General features: G+C 38.9%; 1 protein-coding gene across 1 annotated transcript in view; it reads right to left on the bottom strand.

Annotated features, from left to right (window-relative positions):
* Nucleotides 1-4,313: 4,313 nt before the first annotated feature.
* Nucleotides 4,314-23,713, bottom strand: part of LOC134791286 (neutral ceramidase) — a 28,917-nt gene continuing 9,517 nt past the window's right edge. Inside the window, exons 2-14 of the mRNA XM_063762285.1 lie at nucleotides 15,671-15,779; nucleotides 13,740-13,895; nucleotides 11,512-11,688; nucleotides 11,279-11,406; nucleotides 9,281-9,482; nucleotides 8,767-8,976; nucleotides 8,406-8,525; nucleotides 7,971-8,174; nucleotides 7,322-7,537; nucleotides 7,122-7,217; nucleotides 6,375-6,542; nucleotides 5,684-5,805; nucleotides 4,314-5,320 (exon numbers count right to left, since the gene is read on the bottom strand). Of these exons, the coding sequence (XP_063618355.1) occupies nucleotides 5,143-5,320; nucleotides 5,684-5,805; nucleotides 6,375-6,542; nucleotides 7,122-7,217; nucleotides 7,322-7,537; nucleotides 7,971-8,174; nucleotides 8,406-8,525; nucleotides 8,767-8,976; nucleotides 9,281-9,482; nucleotides 11,279-11,406; nucleotides 11,512-11,688; nucleotides 13,740-13,895; nucleotides 15,671-15,778 (2,085 nt within the window). The 5' untranslated portion in view covers nucleotide 15,779 and the 3' untranslated portion in view covers nucleotides 4,314-5,142. The remainder of the gene's footprint in view (nucleotides 5,321-5,683; nucleotides 5,806-6,374; nucleotides 6,543-7,121; nucleotides 7,218-7,321; nucleotides 7,538-7,970; nucleotides 8,175-8,405; nucleotides 8,526-8,766; nucleotides 8,977-9,280; nucleotides 9,483-11,278; nucleotides 11,407-11,511; nucleotides 11,689-13,739; nucleotides 13,896-15,670; nucleotides 15,780-23,713) is intronic.

A 23,713-nucleotide genomic window follows, 5' to 3' on the forward strand; every position in this document is an offset into this window, starting at 1 on the left:
TTATTAGTAAATCGACGAAGAAATGAGGATTCGTATGCATTATGTGTGACGCGCGATAATTTTAAGTCTTTGTACACCGCACTTCCCTTTGATACGTCAAAAGTTAAATTAGGTACTTACCGTAGTTTTTGGGGCGCTTTTTGTATGAATGACAATCGCAAACTGCCTTTTAAATGATTGCCATGTGTTCTGAAATCTTCAAATTTTAATAAATCATTTTGTAGAGTTGGTACACGTGCTTATTACTAGAGCGTATGGCAAAAAGAGCATTAATCAAACCTGTCGAACGATAATGATTATCTCTTATTAGGTATTATCATGATGCATGTCTAATTAAAATTGGTAATGATAATTCCATTGGAAACGCACGCAGGAGGTATTTATTTATAATTTTTCTCCAAAAATAACTTTTTTATTTAAGGTTCCGTAGTCAATAAGAATCGTTTTTCTTACGTTTTACAGTACTAACTATTCAGAGCCCACTGTGTCCCACTGCTGGGCAAAGGCCTCCCCCCACTTCTTCCACTCGTCTCTGTTTCAGCCTCTCCAGGAGTCCAAATCATCCCGCCATCGCTGACGAGGCCTGCCGGCTCCCCAGTTAGACTCGTGGGGCTCCCACTCTGTGGTTAACTTGGCCCACAAGTCGTCCGGCATTCGGCAGACATGACCAGCCCAGTCCCATTTTAACTTAGCCGCTTTCCGAACTACGTCTATTATTAGAGTCTTAGAGCGCAGCGTGGTGTTTCGGATTCGGACTCGATCCCTTAATTTTACACCTAATATGCTGCGCTCCATAGCTCTCTGGCAAACCCCGAGTTTGGACTTCTGAGCTTCCGTCAAAGACCAGGTCTGAGCACCGTAGGTGAGAACTGGAAGTACGCACATGTCCATGAGCCTACGCTTGAGTGATAGTAGGTCTCCCTTCAACATGTGTTAACACTTAACACATACGGCCCTTTAAATTTTCGACATGGTGTCGTAATGTGCTACTTATCGCACTAGTGCGGTAAAGTAGCACCATATGTACTGTAAAATCAATTACGACATATTACATTAAACCTAGCGACATATTACATTTTTAAACCTACTACTACTAAAGGAGAACGTTTCAGATGTTTTAAAAGTTCAATAATTTTTTGGTGAAAGGTGCCTACCCTGATTTTGGAAACATTCTGTAGATAGGGGAATAACACGAGTTCGGACTAGATAAGATAATTATATTATTGTATCATACCAAAGTGACGATATAACAAATATTTAGTTTATGGGCAGTCAAGCCAGGTAATATCATTGAAAGGGCTTTGATTTTGTTGTGATAAGGGGCAGGTAGGAAACGTATTTACCGGTCCGGGATTTTAATTGCAAGAAATGATAGGTACCCATACCCATATATAAAAGGTATACAAATGTATGGTAGAGGGAACGGTTGTACTCGGGACATTTTGCTATTTTTTTATTATTTTTAATACCTATTTCTGTTTATTGGACACATCACAAATAATAAGTTTCCAAATATTACAATCGACACTTTATTAATTTATTTACACAAAACTACTAAGCGATCTTCAATCAATTTGTAGTCTCTTCCACTCGTTTCTTAAAAACTGCTGTTCTTAGGTGATTGCCGTTATTTAGGTCTTAATTTTTTCATTTTAATCATAAAGTAGAGAGATGGCGGACATTTGTTCCAATTTTAAATAGTACGAATTATGGCTTTAGGTTAAAATAACAAAAATTCTAAAATAAAAAACGGTTTAGCGTTTAGGTATTGACAAAGTCCCAGGGTATAATTTCGCCTGGGGTACTTATAACACCATTAACACCTTCCCCTATTATAAAAAAAAAAAATATTTATTTAGTAAAACAAGAAATGTTGTTAATGTGAAGTTAATGTTGTTCATAGGCATATTTTTCGAATCATTTAATAAGAACCTACACGTATTTATCTAATTTAATACTTACGCAGATAGGTAATGAGATTAGCTCGGCTCTAGAAGTTATTAATTATTTAAAAACAATATTATCATATTATTTTTATCTTGCTTTCGTTGTGGTTCAGGGGTATTAACATTTAGCGTTAGCAAGTAACAACATACCGGGTGTGGCCTGTAACACGAGCAAATAATTAAAACATGGATTGTACTCCTCAAACGGTGACACTTTTGTTCAACGGCTTTTAAAAATTATGAAGTATTTAGACTTCCTATTTTTCATACAAAATAAATATTATCTTCAATGGACGCCATCGCCATGCCATATCATTTGTGATTGACGTTGCTTGTCATGCTTTAAACATAACAAAATTCGCAATACATTGCGTCTTAGAATAAACTTTAAAGTGTATTAAAAACCAAACCACAAGTTATTTTTAAAAGTTGCTGAACAAATGTTGGTCAGTATGAGGAGTACAGCCTACAGTTAATTTTTTGCTCGTACCCATTACAGGCCACACCCGGTATAACATTGATTCACTTGCAAACCTATTACTCACCACTTAAACTTGAAACAAACTAAAGTTCAAATCAATGTGGCTGATACCCAGGAATGTTCATTGTGCATGTCCCTCGTATGTTAGACCACAAAATTTTACGATCGAAAACGGCTGGGCTGAAATGGAAATAGTTATTTGTACAACAAGAGATCAAAGATTGATATTTCTTCGAGTGCTTATTTTGAGTCCCGTGCAAGCGAAAGATTCTATAATAGATTCACGAGCGTAGCGAGTGAATCTAATTTAGAATCTTGAGCGTAGTAAGGGATTCAAAAGCGCACGAGATGTAAATAACTTTTCACCTCAGCAGCTCGAACAAGGGTACTTTGCTTCTTAAAAACAGTGAGCAAAATGCGAATTTGCTCACTGAGTGAGACAAAATGACATTCAAGTGACCTTTATAGTCATTTCAACAAACGGGGTCTAATACAAGTTCGATATACTTGGGTTCTATTATCTCTGTCCCTCTAGGTATGTTCTCACTGGTTAGGGTGAAAAATTTTGTGTACTACACGAGATCAAAGTTATTTACATCTCGTGCGCTTTTGAATCCCTTACTACGCTCAAGATTCTAAATTAGATTCACTCGCTACGCTCGTGAATCTATTATAGAATCTTTCGCTTGCACGGGACTCAAAATAAGCACTCGAAGAAATATCAAACTTTGATCTCTTGTTGTACAAATAACTATTGATCTCGTGTAGTACACAAATTTTTTCACCCTAAGCAGTGAGAACATACCTAGAGGGACAGAGATAATAGAACCCAAGTATATCGAACTTGTATTAGACCCCGCATGTTGAAATGACATTTGACTATAAAGGTCACTTGAATGTCATTTTGTCTCACTCAGTGAGCAAAATCGCATTTTGCTCACTGAGTGTGTCTCACATTTTGCTCACTGAGTGAGACAAAATGACTCAGTGAGCAAAATCGCATTTTGCTCACTGTTTTTAAGAAGCAAAGTACCCTTGTTCGAGCTGCTGAGGTGAAAATTATTTTGTTGTTGGAATGTATAGGTACTTCACAGTGGTCATAGATCAAGATTTGATAGTGGATCCTTCAGAAACTGGCATAACTCTACCTATATACCTAAATATCTACTTGTTCTCCCTCCATCCTCTACAAAATTTTACAGTGACTCGTTCACTTTTCGAGCTGTTCGGCTGTGGAATAACCTGCCGTTAGATATTAGGTGTGCAAAAACTCTTCAAAGCTTTAAAACCCTACTTAAAAATCATTACTTATCTCTACCTTAATGTGCCGCTGTGTATATATTGTATTGTGTATGTATGTATGTATGTATGTATGTATATAAATATATATTTATTTATGTGTCTTATTTATGTATTTATTTAAAATTTTAAATGTACTGTATGTACTGTCTGTTTAATGTAAGTATGTGTCATTTTCCTATTCCTGTGTAATTAATTCGTGCACTACCTGTTTTATAAATTCTTTCTGTTCTTTATATCCTGCTACCCTAAGGTTGTCTGGAAGAGATCGCTTACAGCGATAAGACCGCCTGTTGCTACCTTTATTTACAGTGTAAATTTGTTTTTAAATTTTGTTTTCTTTTGTGGTGCAATAAAGAATATTTATTATTATTATACCTAGTAGGCACTGGTGATTGATGATTTTTTTTTAAATAATTTCTCTTGCATTTTCTGCGAATGCGACACTTGATGGAGTGGAACTGCTGGAGACTGGAGAGGACCATAAAATGATGGCATACTCTTTTGTGATTTAGTTTTTCGTAACATTTGATAAAGGTTGATAGAGTTTTATGTGTGAATAGAAAAAAATGGAACGTTTTTTACATAATTTAATGATCGACTGAAAGTAGGTACACGACACTTAAGTAATATATGTATTATACATATAATATTTCGAAAAGCCTGTGAAAGTGTTCTATCTACCCTGTAGGTAGCTATTATCTTAAAAATAACGGTAAGAAAAACATAAATCAATTTCTTTTTAAATTACAACTATCTACTTAGTGGCAAGTTTTTTCTGCCGGATGGAACCAATATTTGTTAGGGCGTTCGCTAGCTGGCGAGGGTGCACGGAGCGGGAGGTAAAATCCGTTGCATGCGTCCGCACCAGTTATAATAGCGTTGCTCATACTACTTTTCGTTAATCCGCTCACCCGCTCCGTGCAACCACGCCAGCTAGCGGATGACCTTAAGGCTCCTTAATTATCTATTACATCTGCTTTGGTATTTACATACATATTTGTATTCAACATATTGGTTTATTGTATAACAATTATCATAATTAAACACATAACTCCCGTGCCACTTATTTATATGACTGCATTTTTACCAAAGATTCATTGATTGTATTTATAAGATGTGTAAAGTCTAAGCAAAATCATGCTTCTAATTTGACGGTACGCTATACGGTTCCGAGCATTATGCGTTATGCGGTAACTCTAGTAGAGAAGTTGACATTTGGTAGTTGAACTACCATAAAATACATGCCGCTTTAGAGCGCCATCTACATCGGCTGTCAAACATACAGAACATTTTGTAGATTAGTTACCTCTCTTCTACAATCAATAACTCTTTGATTTCGACATAAGACACGGAAATGACTATACGATTTGTAAAATAATAGAGAATTTAAAATGGACTAATGAGCACCGGCAGCTATCTGACTTGGAAGCTGTTGGAAAAGCCGTGGTAGGGGTAGATGCCGCCGAGGATGTACTTGTAGCTGCCGTAGTGGTGCAGGCGGTAGGTGCCGGGCGGCATGCCCTCGGGGATGTGCCACTGGACTTCCGAGTGGCTGGTGCCCAGCACCTTGTTGTTGCGGTGCCAGATGTATCTGCAACACAATCAATCGTTAGCAAGCGTAAGATTGTATTTAGGTACCACAGAGTACCTTATCCAATTCCTACTTAAAAAGTAATAGGTACTTCGCAAGTCGAAGAAGAAAAAATAGGTAATATCCGTAAAAAATACTTTTTATGTACCTACAGTCAGCAAAACTACACAAAAATGTATGCAGGGGTGCCAACCAATAGCTTTGCTGTCTGTTCCTAACTTCCTAATGCTTCCCGAATTGGGGCAGGTCCAATATCAACAGCCACCCACAAGCTAACCATTGATAGTTTCAAGCGTGATGGTCTCTATTCCAATTTTAGTGATATAAGTAGTAGTGATGATGCCTTTCGGTAAACTAACTTACTTGGTCTCCCAATCGGCGTCTGTGGCAACTACCGTCCAGGCGTCATCTGCTTCGGACTCAAGTCTCTCCACCGTCGCATACCAGCTCCCGTGGCGAATGTTGTTCCGGGGATGACCGGATACCTGTTAGTAATTTCATATTTTTATAGGTTTCAAGGTAAACGTCTTAGTGTTCGACATGCTAACGCCCAATAGGTACCCTGCTGGTGCTGGCACCTCTATTTCTGACAATTATTCAAGTTTAAAGATGGCATCTACTGGGGCAACGACGATCATAAAATAATCATTAAAAAAACCGGACAAGTGCGAGTCCGACTCGCCCACCGAGGGTTCCGTACTTTTTAGTATTTGTTGTTATAGCGGCAACAGAAATACATCTTCTGTGAAAATTTCAACTGGTGACAGACAGACAGACAGACGGACGGATGGACAAACGGACAGCGGAGTCTTAGTAATAGGGTCCCGTTTTTACCCTTTGGGTACGGAACCCTAAAAACATTCGTGACACGTTTGCGTCTTTGCTGTATGTACAAAACAAGTGAAGGTTTATTATATTGCTGCGCGGGCTAGGGAGGTGACAGTGCATGTTCGTATCGAATCCTCAAGATTTCTTAAATTACTTTTTTTCTATTTCGCCTTTCTCGTTGCCTTTTGTTTCGCAACCGTGGCATTCGCATCGCATAGCAACTCACAAACAGTGCGGTGACAATATCTCCATAGCTGTACTCGGTCTGCGGTTGTTTCGTGCAGTCTCCGAACTCCTTGCCCCAGGGCGCGGCGTCCCACAGCACGGGCGGCACGAGCGTGATGAGCTGGTCGCTGAAGTCCGGCGGCTGTGGACCCGGTTCCAGTGTCACACCCTGAGGTAAAGCAGAGAACACGTTGAATTTTGACGATAACGATTACTTTTTAATTTACTACAAATAGCAGAAACTACACTTAAACACATTAGAAAACCGGCCAAGAGCGAGTCGGACTCGCACACGAAGGGTTCCGTACCATTATCTATAAAAACGGTCACCCATCCAAGTACTGACCCCGCCCGACGTTGCTTAACTTCGGTCAAAAATCACGTTTGTTGTATGGGAGCCCCACTTAAATCTTTATTTTATTCTGTTTTCAGTATTTGTTATAGCGGCAACAGAAATACATCATCTGTGAAAATTTCAGCTGTCTAGCTATCACAGATCATGAAATACAGCCTGGTGACAGACGGACGGACTGACAGCGGAGACTTAGTAATAGGGTCCCGTTTTTACGCTTTGTTAAAGATTTACACATCAAAATTAAGATCAGCGCCACAGTGCGTAGTGTCAATTTCAAGTAAGTGGGTTGACTTGACACCAATGTCTGCATTAGCGGGTCACAGTCACAATGGGTTATCCAGATATGACATACGATGGATTAGGACTATGTAATTTACGGCTTGCAATCCTTACCTTGACCAAAGCTTCAGTCAGCTCTACATACTTATTGAGGTAGATGTCAAGCGTGTGCGGGCCAAAAATTGTTGAAGCGGCTTCATACCGTTGCGCCTATAAATTCAAAAAAATATCAATAGTCGGATCTTGTCTTGTCGCAATCAGAAAAGAAAAGTAACAATTCCAAATACTTCAAGACCGTATCAGTACGAACGTACCTGATACTCCTCAGGCGTGGCAATATAATCCGAGTAGATATTTGCCAGGCCAGCCAACACAGCCCTCCCCCCGCCCGCGGCCCGCTGCACGACTCGCCGCAGGCGCCGCCCCGACATGGTGGTGAACTCGCCCGGCACGGCGGCCAGGAACAAGCCGCCGATGCGAGCAACACTGCACGATACTATCTTGGGTTGCCACTCGTAGGGGAATTTTGCCTGGAATTTGAACGTTTTAGCTAGAGTCTGTGCGGAAAGAGAAGAGTCGTGGAATGTATGGAGCCCAATACATTCCACGACACCTCTCTTTCCGCCCAGACTCTTTTATTGCTATTAATATTAGTTTCATCACAGTGTCAGCTAGAAGTTCGGTTCAAACTTCTAAGTCAAGGCTAAGTTGAGAGAATGTAGCACTTTTGGGTCAGGATGTATCAGGCTGCTCAACTGAAAGAACATACAAAAGGTGGAAATTCCAACAACAGTATATTATGCTTTGTTTGTTCGTTTCAATACAATAGCTCATTTAATATGTAAGTTTTGAGAGAGTCGAAGGGACTCGGTCCGATTGTGCCACGAAACTTACAATGTACTTATTTCCCAGGTTTTATTTAGGCAGGCAGGCAGGCTGCATATTATTATAACATGGACTCACCCGTCCCGTAGCCAGCAGGATGGGTTTTGGCGCCTGGCACTTGATGTCTTCGTCCGTGGGCTCCGCGATGAAGTCACGCACGGCGTTCCACAGCGGGTTGCTAGTGGTGGTGCCCTGCTTGAAGTCGAAGGCGCCCGGCCCGTCCGTCGTGCCCGCCGCGAAGCTGTAACCCATGGCCGGGAGACAACCGGATACCGTCGCACTCTAAGAGGTTTGTTATAGGTTTGAAGTCAGCTGAGGATATTTTATCAGGTGTGATAGCTTGACACGTGAAACAAAAGAAGGAATTGTGCGGCATTCCTATTTTAAATAAGAGTTAGGTTTTTTAGGGGATCTTATGGATTCAAGACATGGAATCTCCACGAACTAGTATCCCATGCCGTGCATGTAGGCTCGTCAGGACTTAGCTTGACTGTAGAGTCTGATTGAACTTACGGCGTTAAAGGTTTCTGTAACAGGATCATATGGTTTTGCGGTCTGGTTTGGCATGTCCACGTACTGATGCACGATGCCGATTGGTCCCGTCAGGTCTTCCCCTGGTTGTTTCAGCACTTCCTGTAATTGCAATCGGACAGCGTCGTGCCATAGATGTACAAGAGATGGTTCACATTGTTTTAAATGTACCTATTACTAATATATTAAGCTTACAAGAAAAACATATGTAAGAAGGCTGAAAGGCTGACTCACTACCAGTGTCTCAGACCTCAGTATGACCTTCTTGAACATTTTAATCGTCGTCCCGATAACTAGAAGCCCTTTTGAAAAATAGTTTGCCTCAGGAACTCATGATACTTACCATAGCCGTCTCAAACATCTTAGTGGCGATGATCTGCGTGCTCTCGAACATGTCTCGCCCCGGGCCAGATGCGAAGCACTCTTCGCCAGGTAGCTTGCATAGCAGCTTCTCCTGGTCGCAGACTTTGCCGGAGATGCTGCAACGAGGACCACGAGTGTTGGGGGACACGTCACCGAGGTTTGTGGATGCGAACGCGCAGACTATGCGACCCTGGAATACAATAGAATTCAATTAAAAAGGGCAATTCTAGAAAGAGAATATGAACAGTTTTGAATGATTCACGGTTAGTTTCACCAGACTTATATCTGGTTGTTTGGACCACGCGCGGTCTACACAACTTTTGACACCCACCCGCTATCATCAGTTACCCGTGAACAATATGCATGTAACTGCGTCGAAATATCGGGAGCTCGAAAACAATACAAAAGGTAATCACGGTTCATATCCCGGTCGATATAAGTCTAGAGAATATGAAGCCCATCGATTTTTATTTCAAACTCATGAACTTATGTACCTTTCCAGGATATGTCCCATTGCCATTTAATGCTTTCTCCATCAGGATAGAAGCATAGCCAACGTTGTCCGAGGATATCAGCTTATTGGTGTTGTTCATGCTGGTGGGGTGCACCGCGAACCAGTTGATCACCCCTATGATGCGGCTGTCGGGCGCCAGGAAACGAACCTGAGATAACGTTTTGTCGGTGTCATATTTATATCTGAAATGGCAAGAAATGTACGCTTTAGTTAAAGGCAACGTAAATTAAGTAAGTATATATGTACGTTAAATTATAACTAATGTAATATATATAATTATTTAATAAGCTACTCCTCGTCGCTTTCGGTGACGGCGACCTTAATATCATATATTATCTTAAGGGGCCCACTGATTAACAGTCCGCCGGACGGTATCGGCCTGTCAGTTGTTCGGAACTATCAAAATTTTATTCTAAAGGGGCCCACTGATAAGTCCACCCAAGGCCCCAACGTCTTCTGTTCTCTTTGACGGCGCAGCAACTAGTATCATTTCTCTCTCCTCGCTCTTTTAAAAATGCCGTTTGTCAAAAAAGGACAACCATACTGTTGACAAGATGGACTTCAAATCAAAGTTGGTAGAACCAGGTTGTGTATGTGTGCGTAAAAGCGTATATGTGTGCTCTTTTAGGGATGTGAAAAGTCGATTTTAATCATATTATATATCGATAAACGCTACACAGCGGAACGAAATAGCGATTAATTGAAGCTTCAATATCTTCGTTAAACATAAACATAATTGAAATGCTAATGGATAATTAATATATTATAATGTAATAAAATAATTCAATTATTGCGGAACACATATTTTAGTAGGTATTTATGTATTTTAATTAAATATCTGAACTTCCCTTGGTTCCCTGCTGGGGCGTGACGATAAAATTGTGATCTGATAACCACAATAAAGAATAAAAGCGTTTTTGTTCATTTTAGGTATCGTTAAACCTTTGAAGTAAAATTAAAATTGCAAGAAATGTCGATAGTTTATCGATATGACTTTATCGACATGGCTCCAGCAAGGTGGGCCACATTGTTAATCGTACACTAAACAAAAGTGGCAACAGTCATGGTCTAATAAAACATGGTCTTCTATTCCTAGAGTGACACAGGCCTACGTCACAATAACATGGCCGCTATATATAGCGCTATCGCATATTATCATATAGCGCTGTCGCATGATGACGTAGGCTTGTGTCAGTTAGGTGACCTAGAAAAGACGGGAATAGAGTACCAGGCGGAGTATATTATTATACCATGGCAACAGTGACAGCTCGCTGAGGCGTCATCTAAGTATATTATTATATCTATGAGTCCACCGGACGGTATCGGCCTGTCAGTTAGAACAAAAATTTGAGAGTTCCGAACAACTGACAGGCCGATACCGTCCGGCGGATTGTTAATCAGTGGGCCGCTTTAGTCATTGTAGGTATAATATGGGGCTTTCCATTACAATATTTACAATAGAATGGGAATAAGTATGTACTTGAGGCGGTTAATTGTCTTCGATTTTTTTAACGCTGTTATTGATGGTAGAACCGTCAATAAGTATCACGTATCACGTTAAGTTTATTAAGTATGCTTACGAACCTTTGCGTAAGGTTATTTCGCATAAACGGATATTTTATTTATCATAATTCATAAGTCAAATCATGTATTATTTATTACTAACTGCATGTTTACACGGTGAATTTTACTAAATTAGCGTTCGTTTCGAATGCATATCCTCATGCATAAGTTAATTGATTATATGCCTCGTGCATAATAATATAAGCAAGTAGTTAGGTTACTTCGATAAACAAATCCAATTAAGTAATTAAGAATGGAGTAAAAATACCATGTAGGTACCTACTATAGTATTCGAATCGTCAAAGTGACGCGGTAAATACCAACATTCAAAGTTAAAGTTTACATACGGTAGCCATATCACATCCAATAATTCTTGGGCTGCAGATGAATATGACAACATAGAAAAATTTCTTACTTAGCTCTCTCTTCAGTTGGATTCCGCAAATAAGAGGTGGGTGACCTGTTGATGTTCGCGTCCAGTAGCTCTGCCTCGCCGTACTCCATCCGCGCTGGCGTCAAATTGTTGTGAGCCATTACTATACTCTGCAATCGTCAAAACATAAAAGTACCCAAAGAAGGATGATGATTTATAAAACGTGTTTATCAGGATGAATTCAACCAACTGATGTGTGGCTCCGAAAAGCGTACCTTGAATATCCCGGCAATGTAACTGACATAGGTTTCCTTGACAAAGCCAAGGATAGGCAGGTCGAACAGGAAGTCCATGAGAAACCCTCCCGGGGTCGAATGCGAATGAGTCCCACTTATAATAACGTTGTTTTCGCTGTAGATATCACCGAAGCGCTTTTGGAGACGCTTTATTATCTGAAAACGAAAGTTAGCAAATGAGTTACATTATTTCGTTTTTAATCTTATCCCATCCAATTGTTAAATGTACGTACGTACTTAAGAAAACAAAGCAATTGTTAAGGGTCAATTTTTGAAGAGGGTGTTTTTTCGACATTTGCATGGCAATTTTTTATTTTTGAAAAATTGATTTATAATCATGGTTTTAGGAAGGGTTCTTAACAATAAAAAATATAATGTAGGAGGCACCTCTGTACTTTTTATAGTTAGCTAGATATGGACGTTTAAAGATCGACATTTGTATGACACTATTTAGCCATTTGTAAGGCGCTTTTGACATGTATAAGGCATTTTTTCGACATTATATGGCAATATCAACATGTATATGCCACTATTTATTATGTTTGTTGCATTTATAAGACCTTGACTACATTTGTATGGCACCTTCTCGACATCTGTATGACACTATGTCGACGTTTGTATGCCACAATCGACATTTTTATGGTCAAAATGGCCGTATAAATTTAATCTAACCGTTATTCAATAGTCAAAGAAAATTATAGGGAGTATATTTAAGTCATGACAAAACAGGTGCCTCGCGGGACAGCGATAAAAAGGCTTCCCTTGTTTTATTAAATAACGCATTAATTTATCAATATGATTGAATCAATTCTCTAGAAAATGCTCTTTATCTTTATAAAAATACAAAGTTGTTTATAATACGTTGCCTACATCCAAAGTTATGATTTTTTTTATTGCGCTATGCCGCCCCTGGGACACGCGAAAAACAGCAAATTTTGCCGTTTTTGGAACTTAAAATGCGATTTTGTCAGGAACAAATAAGATATTAGGTACAGTTGTGCATTATTTTTAAAGCTTATAATACATTGAATGAAAATATATACATACCCAGTCGTTTAGTCCTATGGACTTCGAGAGTTTTAGCCGTGGGACAGCAAAAAATGCCTATTTGAAAATTGACCCTTAAGTTTATCGCGAAACACGGTAGTAAAAAGTCGTTAGTCAACTAAAAGCCCATACATTTCTTATACCTAGTCCATTCAGTCATCTTCTATATTTCGTGGCCCAAAGTCCGCTTATACGATGTATCAAATCACAGTTCAAATTCAAACCTGGGAATGGGGTTGGCCGGTGGAAGTTTTTAGCAGATGGCGCCATCATAGCTTGCCCTGTCAATTCCTATAATTGTGTCAAATTTTTGGTTTTTTAATACACTGGATGCTAGCCCTTTAAGCCAAATCTCATAGAAAAAGGGGCAAGCTATGATGGCGCCATCTATGCAAACCTTTGACAGTTGCCAACCCCATTCTCGATCAGCGTTCATAAGTATATACCAGGGTATGTTATTACGACTTGCCCTTATTTTGACAATGACTGAGACTGGCGTTCTTTCCTGACGCCGCCCATAATCGGCGAGTCGACAGTAGGGTGGTTCACGTTTGTATGGGAAAAATTCAAACTCTAGTTAGAAGAAGCGGCACCCCCTCATTTTGTTACACTTGTTATGTTGACAAAATACGCCAAGTTTTGTAATCTTATCTCAACTACAAGGGGGGTGCTCAAACACTTTGAAATTTTTCAAAGTGGTTGAGCACCCTCTTGTAGTTGAGATAAAATTACGAAACTTGGTGTATTTTATCAGCATAATAAGTGTAACAAAATAAGGGGGTGCCCCGTAGGAAAATAAAAAAAAAATGTTTTTTGGGCCACCCTAGTCGACAGTGAGAAACGCATTGCTCTGGGGGCCGATTTTTGAGTTTCGACCGCTCGATTTCGTTCGAGTTTCGAGTATTTCGTTCAATAATATCTGCAGTACCCGGCATTTAAATTCTACTAATAGAATTGAAAACGAGTGGTCAATACCACTCGATTCCCAATTTCTATCGCTCGTATTTCAAAAATTAGCATTACGCTGTTTTCCACCGATTTTCGAGTGACGAAATCGAGCACTCGAAATTCAAAAATCGGCCCCCTGGTCCTGTTCCCAGTATCTACTAAAGAAGACTCCCACCGGCGGTAGCCATTCCCTTGTTCTGATGACGACTAACCTCTTTTCTAACGCCGTGGCCCATCATCGGAGCATCCACAGTGACGAACACGATCCTCTGTGAGCTGTTCCCGGTGTCATCAGCCAGCACAAATGCTCGCGAAAACTGCCGTAAGTGGATGCCATGCCCTATTTGTTGAAAGTGAGCGTAACCCATCTGAAAGGAAAATGGTGTTTGCAAATCAGGTTATATCCTAGGCCAGCGGTCGGCAACCTTTTAGCAGCCAAGGGCCATATAGTAGTTAACGACGATGACGCGGGCCGCACTTTGGTAATTTTTGTGACTTTAGCAGACATTGTCGTTCGTCAGTATTACATACAAAATTGCCAGGGAGGCTCGCGGGCCGCAAGCGAGAGGTTGGCGGGCCGCATGTGGCCCGCGGGCCGCTGGTTGCCGACCGCTGTCCTAGGCTAAGGACATTCTCAAACATATCTACCAAACCTTCTAAGTTTAAATGAACCATCCGTTCCAAACGGTTTACTAATGTGTTGCAAAAATGTTTTTGACATATTTTTGTATTTCATATTGTTCATCATGTTTAGGGTTCCGTACCCAAAGAGTAAAAACAGGACCATATTACTAAGACTCCGCTGTCCGGCCGTCTGTCGGTCACCAGGCTGTATCTCATGAACCGTGATAGCTAGGCAGTTGAAATTTTCACAGTTGATGTATTTCTGTACAAATAACTAAAAACAGAATATAATAAATATTTAAGTGGGGCTCCCATACAACAAACGTGTTTATTTTGTCGTTTTTTGCGTAATGGCACGGAACCCTTCGTGCGCGAGTCCGACTCGCACTTGGCCAGTTTTTTATTAGAAGAAACGTGTCATTATTTATTCATTGTCACTAATATAGTTTTTAAGTTTATTTTTATTGTATACATAACTAACATTTTATGAGGCACGAGCTTGAAATAAACGTTAATGTAATTTAATTTTAAATTTTAATTTAATTATCATGAGTGCAGTCAATAAAAATCATGTCATGCCATACCTACCTATCTTACCAGATTTTTCGTTTTTGAACGCGTGGGATTACTTACAGGGTTGATCTCATTGCAAAATTTGCTCACTTAAATGAGTACATCCATGTACCTACATATAATATCTTGTATCACCCAAAAAAAATACCCTGTATTTAAACCGAGATTACATAGGTACTCATTATTAGCTTTGTAAGCAAAATATTTTTACTCATATTAGGAAGTTGCTCCATGCACTTTTGAACGCCAGTGTACGCACGCACAAAATTTAATGCAGGTCATGCATTCTTTACAACTGAACATGTTTTTAGATGTTGCGTAGTCCATGTACAATTTGTATACTTACATCATGCGTTGGCATTTGGCATTGAAGGTTTTAGTTAATCGGAATTTTCTCAAGACCAATACTGTGACTGTGACTTAGGGTGGTATTCCACCTGTCCAATTTCTTTATCCAATGTGTATTTTGTCTCACATTTTGCTTAATGAGAGAGTGAGACGCAATAACATTGGACAGATGGAATACTACTCAAACATATTATCGACTTTCATAGAACAAATAACCATAAAACTGTCAGAGGTTGTGACAACTGCTAAATAAGTAAATACCTATTTCATTTCTCATGAAAGAGGGTCATTACTATTCTAAAAAGTGTGCAGAAAGCAATAATTTTCTGCACTAGAGCGTTTCACTTTCCAAGTACGATCTTTTTTATTGTTTTACGTGCAATTGAAATTTGGTTTTAAATTTATTTGTTATAAAATTTCCATTTTGATGTTTAACTTCCCATTCCATAAATAACAGTTGAGTTTGGGGACTCGTACTTTCATATTTCTATGTAGAGCATGAGATTGTTTAATTTGACGTTGAACAGTATGTGTTTATGGTTTTCCTCCTCTTACGTGCCTCGATAAGTAATTAGATTAATGACACATTGTTACTCACGAAGGCAATCTCTGCGGGCGGGCCGGTGACGTCCGCTATCCCGACGCCGACGCGCAGCGCGCGCGCTACCATCGTCAGCGTCAAGACGCAGAAAGTGGAAATAATCATTCTGAAACCAAAATGAGCAGATTATAATCTTTTCTAAAATATTGAAAGCCGACCCAGAGATCCCATGATTCATTAAATCCCAAGCATTGTGAGCGAGAAGGCTCAAGCATACTCGTAATAAATAAAGATGAGAGAACGAGAGCATAATTAAGACACATTGCTCTACCTCAAACGATCTACCTCAGACTCCTGAGAGCGGTCACTTGCATGTTGCCGACCCTTTATAGAAAAAAAAACAATTTAGGCATAATTGTTAATCTAGATTATGAAACATTAAAGCATAAATAGGTCACATATCTCAAGTATACTCAATTTAACGTGGATCTATTACCTACTTTAGATAATGACATTAATGACGCACAATAATAAACTGCATCTGAATTCCACTCGCGCGCATCACACTGACATTGACCGTTCCTTCCGCAGCGCGTGGCTGCGGAAAATGCTTTTAATTCTGTAGTTCCTACTGCTGGTGTCCTTCTATCACGGAAATGGAGCGAGATATAGTCCATTTTGATACCTTATTTAAATGTATTAAGGTGCTTGTTCGTGTAAATAGTTTATTTAGGTTTAGACAAATACCTATTCTGTGGTTTAAATTATCTATTTTATAACGACAGGCTATAAGATGGGTAGGTACTCACTGGAAAATTAAAAATCGACAATGCAATTTAGGAGTGAAAGCGAAACGTAAACCTACTCGCTTGGTAACAGGTAAATTGCGTTAAAAGCTAACGTTTTACTAGGTTGCTCTTAAGTTGTTATTTGTTTTAAGACGTCTGGCACTCCTGAGCAACGGTGTAAATGTATGAATATGACGCATGTCTCAACGGTCAACAGCAATATATGAGTAGGTACAGTCAGCAGCAGACGTTGCTAAGCGGGTGAGGTGTTCAAAATGATCTTGACGCGACTTTATTATTAAGAGCATAAGAGCGTGTCAAGGTTATTTTGGACACCTCGCACGCTTAGCAACTTTTGCTGCTGACTGTACCTACCTAGTACCTAGTCCAGCGACTGATTGGTGTGCCGACATATTCGCTAGGTCAATATCATTTAGTTGATAGGCTTAATTTGAAAAATATACATTAAAACTAGCCGGCTAGATAACATCCTTATCTCAGGAACAAATATTGATGATGAACAACCTCCTGGACCTCCTGATTCGTGTGCAGAGTCACTATTACCGTCTAGGCTAAGAGAATTCCAAATTGAAATTACTTATTCCAATATTGAACCACGAGCGTAGCGACAGTGTGGATAAATAAAATGCAACTTTATCATCAGTTATGAAGAATCAATAAGAGAGCCTTTATGAGCTGGTGTGGTGAAATAAAATACCCACCTTTTACCTAGATGTATTTTGTTATTCCTAATCATATTGTTACTTTATATCTAGCAGAGGTTCGACCTAGATGCAGAACTTGCTTGCTTGCGTCGCGGTTGAAACTGCTTTCAACCAGGCAGGTATTCGCACAATTTGTATATACATATGTACCTACCATATTTATCTAGCTGCTCAGTACATAACTAGATAGGTGCCTATAAAATAACGAGTCAATTAAGTATTTAATTTAATTCCGGCTCACCTAACTTTATTTCTAAAACCGCTGTTGATGACAACAAATTTTATTACTTATAAAACAGTAGCATTTAGGACAACGTGTATTTTTTGGGTAGGTAGTTGTGTAATTGGTGGCCCGATATTGTCCCTACAGTTAACGAGTTCAACGAGTCAATGACCCTCCGTTTAAGTAACCTTGCCCGTGACCACATTGATACGGTAATTTATTTAAAGACCGGCCATGAAACAGCGATATTTTCCTCAAATCGGATCAGTGCGGTTTTTATTATCTGGAAACTTACTTCATCTTAGTTTGCTCAGACTAGCATAATAAAATGTTGATTGTTAATGTTTACCAACATAACAATCTGTCTCGTATTGATTGCTTTTCCAAATATACTGCAGCAGGCAAATATTTTATTCATTAGTTCTTATCGCATCGTTTAGGTTTCTAATGTAATGTCTTCAACATATAAGTCGCACGTAAGTCGCCCAACGCTCTATCAAAGATATATGTAACTCCGTATAAGATAAATAAAGTCTAAGAAAAAAACGTGCCTCGGAAATAAAGAAAAAGTCATTCTCGAATAGATGGCGCCATACCTTTGGCCTATTCTCGGCTAGATGGCGTTGACGACACCGTTTGATATTTAAAAATTTGATCACATATCAGTGAAAGAACATGGGTCAGTATGGAACAATAAAAATTAAAAATCATTTATCCGTATACATAGTTTGATTAATTTATACATTTTCAATTTTATTTTAAGTTTTAATCATGTGTCGATAGATGGCAGTAAATGTACCGTGACTACAAAATTTACTATGGCAATAGCCCTCTATACTATCTATTCTCTTTGGCTCTATGTACAAAGGGGGCAAGGGGGTCGCCGGGATTCGCTAAACCTATATACCTAAATAAGAAATAATCAGTACCACAGAATAACTAATAGTACTATATAGCGAAAGGAAAGGGGTAATCTTCCTAAATTGTACCTTTTTTAACGACCTGCTAGACTAGTCGGTCACGAAGCAGGAGGTCCCGGGTTTGAATCCCGGCAACGGCATTTATTTGTGTGTTCATCACGATTATCTGTTCCTTGGGAATGGATGTTACCTAAGTAAGTAGGTATGTGTTTCTCTATATTATAAGTATGTGTACCGTCGCTAGATTGACGTGTGTAAGATTGTCCCCATTTTTAGAGCACCGTACAAAACTTTGTTCACGGTGCTCTTATTTTACTATACCTTCTAAGAGTTTCGACTTAGCTTAGCGAAGGTTGCAACCTTGAAGGCTCTCCCTTCCTTCGGTACCTACGTCTCTTCAGAGATTCGAGGATGAGGGCAGTTTGGTCGCTGACGCCTATGACCGTCGTGCGGACGCAGGATCCGATTGATCCGAATGACACTGTCCTATCCTTTACTCCTAAATAGGTAGGTGTTTTGCTTGAACTTCAACATTTTTCCTAAAGTGGGCTATTAAAATTTAAAGGCTTCACGGCCGAATGGGAACGGATCGACTTGTTCTACGCAGAATTGAGTGCAAGTGGTGCAACGTAAGCAGGAACAAGGAAGACTGGCCTTGAACTTTAGGGGAGCGACCTCGTCGTCATGCGTTTTCCTTCAATCTCATTGTGGCGGTTGCTTTATACGTTCACCATAGAATAGACAATTTCAAAACATGGCGTTAGTTATGACTTATGAGTAGGGGTCACAAAACCGTGCGTATTTCTAGAAAACCGGTTTTCCGGTTTTTATGCAACAGCAAAACCGGGTTTCCGGGTTTTTCGGTGATTTCGATTTTACATATAATTTGTAAAATATGCAAGTATTTTTAGGATCAATGCTTTATTATTCAGTCTTCCACGACATTTCTATAATTACTCTATCTTTACCAAAACCATAAAATTCCATCAATAAAGTTTACGACAATAGAGTTCATGGTCAGCAATTCCGAAACGGAATGCCTAAGCAAAATATTACGTGACAACGGGGTTGACATAGTCCTCCTTCTGGAAACACACACCGCTGATAATACCCAACTCGCTAAACGGGGTAAGTTACAAGGGATTTCATTTGGTTGCGGCCACTACATCAGCTGAGGATATAAGAAATCTGATGGGGAAGGCGATCATGGACTGGACATATAGGAACAACACTTTCTTAGCCATTTCTAACAAAGGCAAAGGAACCTGAAGGAACAAAGAAGAAGAAAACTGTACATAGTAAATTTCGCGAGATTGACTTTTGTTATAATTACTACAGGTGGTGGTGGCCGAGTGGATATGACGCCCGACTTTTAATCCGGAGGTCGCGGGTTCAAATCCTGGCTTGTACCAATGAGTTTTTCGGAACTTATGTACGAAATATTATTTGATATTTACCACTAGCTTTTCGGTGACGGAAAACGTCGTGAGGAAACCTGCATACATCTGCGAAGAAATTCTAAGGTGTATGTGAAGTCACCAATCCGCATTGCGCTAGCGTGGGGACTATAGCCCAAACCCTCTCGTGCTTGAGAGGAGGCCTGTGCCCAGCAGTGGGACGCATATATGCTAAAATATTATATATTATTATATATTATATTATATATTACTACAATCAACAATTTTAACTAGAGATCAACGAGCGTTCCTACTAAAATGTTATTTAAACTACGTATTACAGGAAATTAAGGGATATTTAGTGAAAATTGTAAACAGTTTTTTATATAATATTAATACGTATACATACGAACTTCGTATAATGTATTGTGTTGTTCTAAAATCTAAATATAATAACAAACTCTGAAGTAATTGTTGCTCATCAATATAATTAAACTATGTGTATAAAACTGTAAAATCGAAAACCTCGAAAAATCCGGTTTTATCAAAGTCAAAACCCGGTTTTGGAAATTGGTTAAAACCATGGTATAATAATATACTCCGCCTGGTACTCCATTCCCGTCTTTTCTAGGTCACCTAACTGACACGGGCCTACGTCATCATGCGACAGCGCTATATGATAATATGCGATAGCGCTATATATAGCGGCCATGTTGTTGTGACGTAGGCCCGTGTCACTCTGGGAATGGAAGACCATGTTTTATTAGACTATGGTTAAAACCCGGTTTTTCCGGTTTTTTCGATTTCGGTGAAACCGGGTTTGTGACCCCTACCACAGATTAATAAATAGTTACTACGTAACAGATACTTCATTCCCAAACAAAAGCAAAAATACCTACGCTATTATAGTCTACAGAACCTTAATAATAATACCTGCTGCTCAGGACAAGAAGAAATGTACCATAATTACGCGCACAAAGAGTCAAGACTGTTGCCCGCCGTTCGAGTCACGTGCCAACGCGTCATCGTAAGAATGCGCTAGGGTTGTAGCTACCCTACCTATGATGATTATTGTAATAAAACGAATGTTGCGAATCAAATATGTTTTAGTTTTAATATAATGATTTATAATTTTTTCACTTCTCGGAATTCTCTGTTATTAAAATTTAATAAGTAGTTGAAAATATCCTAAATCGCGTAAATAATTTTAATAAATATTCAGGAGCAAAGCAACAGACAATCAACGGTTTTTAAAAGTTGTAATACGGTGCTACCAGGCCGATTAATTATTACGTCGTCAAAGTTATTTAAAAATACTTTTTCTAACCCTTCAATATAATTATTAAACTTTCAGGTGGGACCTTTAGCCCGCCATAAAAAGATGATTTTTTATTATAGGCTTTTTCCTTTGTTTTTTGACTTTTTCACCCATCTACTGCACAATAATTACGTGGTTTCGGCATTTCGAAGCATAAGCGCGGTGCAATGCGGTGCGAGCGCTGAGGCGGGCGTTCGGCGGCCCTCTGTCGGTTGTATCGTCGACGATACGCCGAGCGGTAGGCATATAGCGCGTGGCCTTGAGCGTGTGACGGAGGCCTGCCCCTACTTATGAGTAACGATATTAATGCTGCAGACAAAACAAACACAACGGCTGGACGAAAACAACAAGAAGCGGATATGTATTTCAACATAATTCATTGTTAGGTAGGACCTATCTATTGCCATGACCTAGATTCTCCAAATTAAAATAACTTATTTACCATTTCACATAAAAATCAAATCTTATCATTAATATGAACGCGTAGGTATTATCATTCATATTTGATAGTAAGAGTAACGAAAGTTACCTACCTACTCATAACTCATACCATTACTGCATGATTTAGATTTATTTATTTTACACTAATCTATACGAATTGATATTATGATCGTCAGCAGGCAGCAGGGTAGGAAAATAACAATTGATTATAGTTATACAAATGTCAAGCAATAGGTACACAATTTAAAACCATTATAAGCAATCGATTAACTAACTAAATATTGGCTTATTATTAACCGGGCAACTAAAATATTAAACAGGAACTTTCACTAGGCATATAATAATATAATTTGGCTGTGCATTAATATTTTAGCGCCAATAAATTTATATTAGCCATATTATTAAAAAACTGGCAGCAAAATCAAGCCACCCAAAAAAATTATAGGGAACATGAATTTATAGGTTGGCGTCTAAAATAACAAGTTGGCAACTAATATTGTAAAACGATCATAAAATTTGGTTGTTTAATATGAAGTAGTATTTAAAGCTTATGTATCGGTAACTCGTGGCATTTAGGTAGCACTTAAAAGATTAGTGATGAGCACACATCGGTAACTCGTGGCATTTAGGTAGTTAGCAGGCACAGACTAGTGATGTGATAATGTTCTTCCTATACGAGTCGAGAAAAAGAAACCACTAAAAAAAGGAAATTAATTAAACTAATCTTTTAAGTGCTACTTAAAAGTGTATAAGATACCTATATACATAAGCTTTAAATACTACTCCATTTTTAAATAATTTTAACATATGCATACCTAGTTCTTTAAGTTGACAAATTTCCTAATACACAAAACACCACTAATTTATTTACCAATGGTCAGTACCTATACTTATAGTCGAAATTCCTAATCATGAAACACCATTAGGTCTTTAAATTTTTAATTAGTAATTTCAATAGTTATCACGGTGTTCTGCAAGAGTCAAAAGATAGGTGCGATGACGAGCGAAGCGAGGAGGAGCGTGTTAGGTTGACCGCCGTGTAGTGACCAAACAAAATATTTTAAAAGAACTTATTTTTTTTAATTAATAGACGTATTCTATATAAAAATGTGCTTCGTAAATGGTCTCCAATATAATAATTCAGTTGCCAAATAAATATTTGGTACCTGCCTAAAAATAAACAAAAGCTGTAACGGCATTAAAATGTCTCATATTGATATATTTTAAGGCTCTCTTTTTGTTGCCAATCTATTAATTTAGTACCCATTTCTATTTTTTAAACTACCTACTCAAATTCGATTAATTATTAGTTGACCGGTTAAATACGTGCTGTTAAGACGAAACAGGAGCTGAGTTTTAAATATTTTAGGTAAATATACCCGTCTCGCTAACGGAAGCGGCACCTAAAGTAGTGCGATAAGGACAAGGCGAAAAATCCTGCGTAAAAATCTCAAAAATCGAGGTTTCGTACTCCTCTGTTTCCTCCTCCAAAACTTAACCAATCGTAACCAAATTTGGAAATCTAAATGATTATGAAATTATCTGTGTCGGACCGTTTTGATTTTTCGGCTAATTGATATCAGTTTTGAATACCACGCCTCTCATTGCGGCATAGTCAATTAGGCCATTTTGGCCATTTTTGAAGGGCTCTAGCGCCTTAAAAAACAAAAATATCAAAAAAAGCAAAACGGTCCGACACAGATATTGACAATATTAATCTGTGTTGAAAAAATCATTGCTCTAGCTTCAAAAACCACGGAGGAAAACGAGGAGTACGTTTGTATGGAGAAATGACCACTCCCGTTGGCCCTTAAGTACTTTCTAAATATTTAAAACAACATGTCAAATAATGCTGCATTAGTCTTTGATAATGTACACCTAACGTAAGTGCATTAAGATTGCGGTGCACACACCGCCCTGCTATTGATGCAGCATACCCCACCCGTAGGTGCATTAGAGTCAGATGCGCCGCATGCGCCGAGTTTCACAACAGTTGCACTTTCATCGTGGCCGGTTATTGCAGTTAGCCATGCGCTACACGTAATTTCTATAACTTTTTTTTTAGAATGACTAATTGTTTTAAATTTTGATGTGACATTTTTAACCCTTCGCCATGTTCGTTCGTCTGTCTGTAGATACATACGCGGCTTAGCTTTTTTTCCAGTATAAATTTTGTGTGTGTCCGTACGATGATAATGATGAAATTCACGATTTTGCCTAGAATGCCGTCTTCAAGAAACATTATGCGTTGTGATGCAAGATTGACTTTGACCTAGTTGCAAGTCATA

Source organism: Cydia splendana, chromosome 1 (assembly GCF_910591565.1).
Source record: "Cydia splendana chromosome 1, ilCydSple1.2, whole genome shotgun sequence".
In the NCBI taxonomy this organism is placed as follows: domain Eukaryota; kingdom Metazoa; phylum Arthropoda; class Insecta; order Lepidoptera; family Tortricidae; genus Cydia; species Cydia splendana.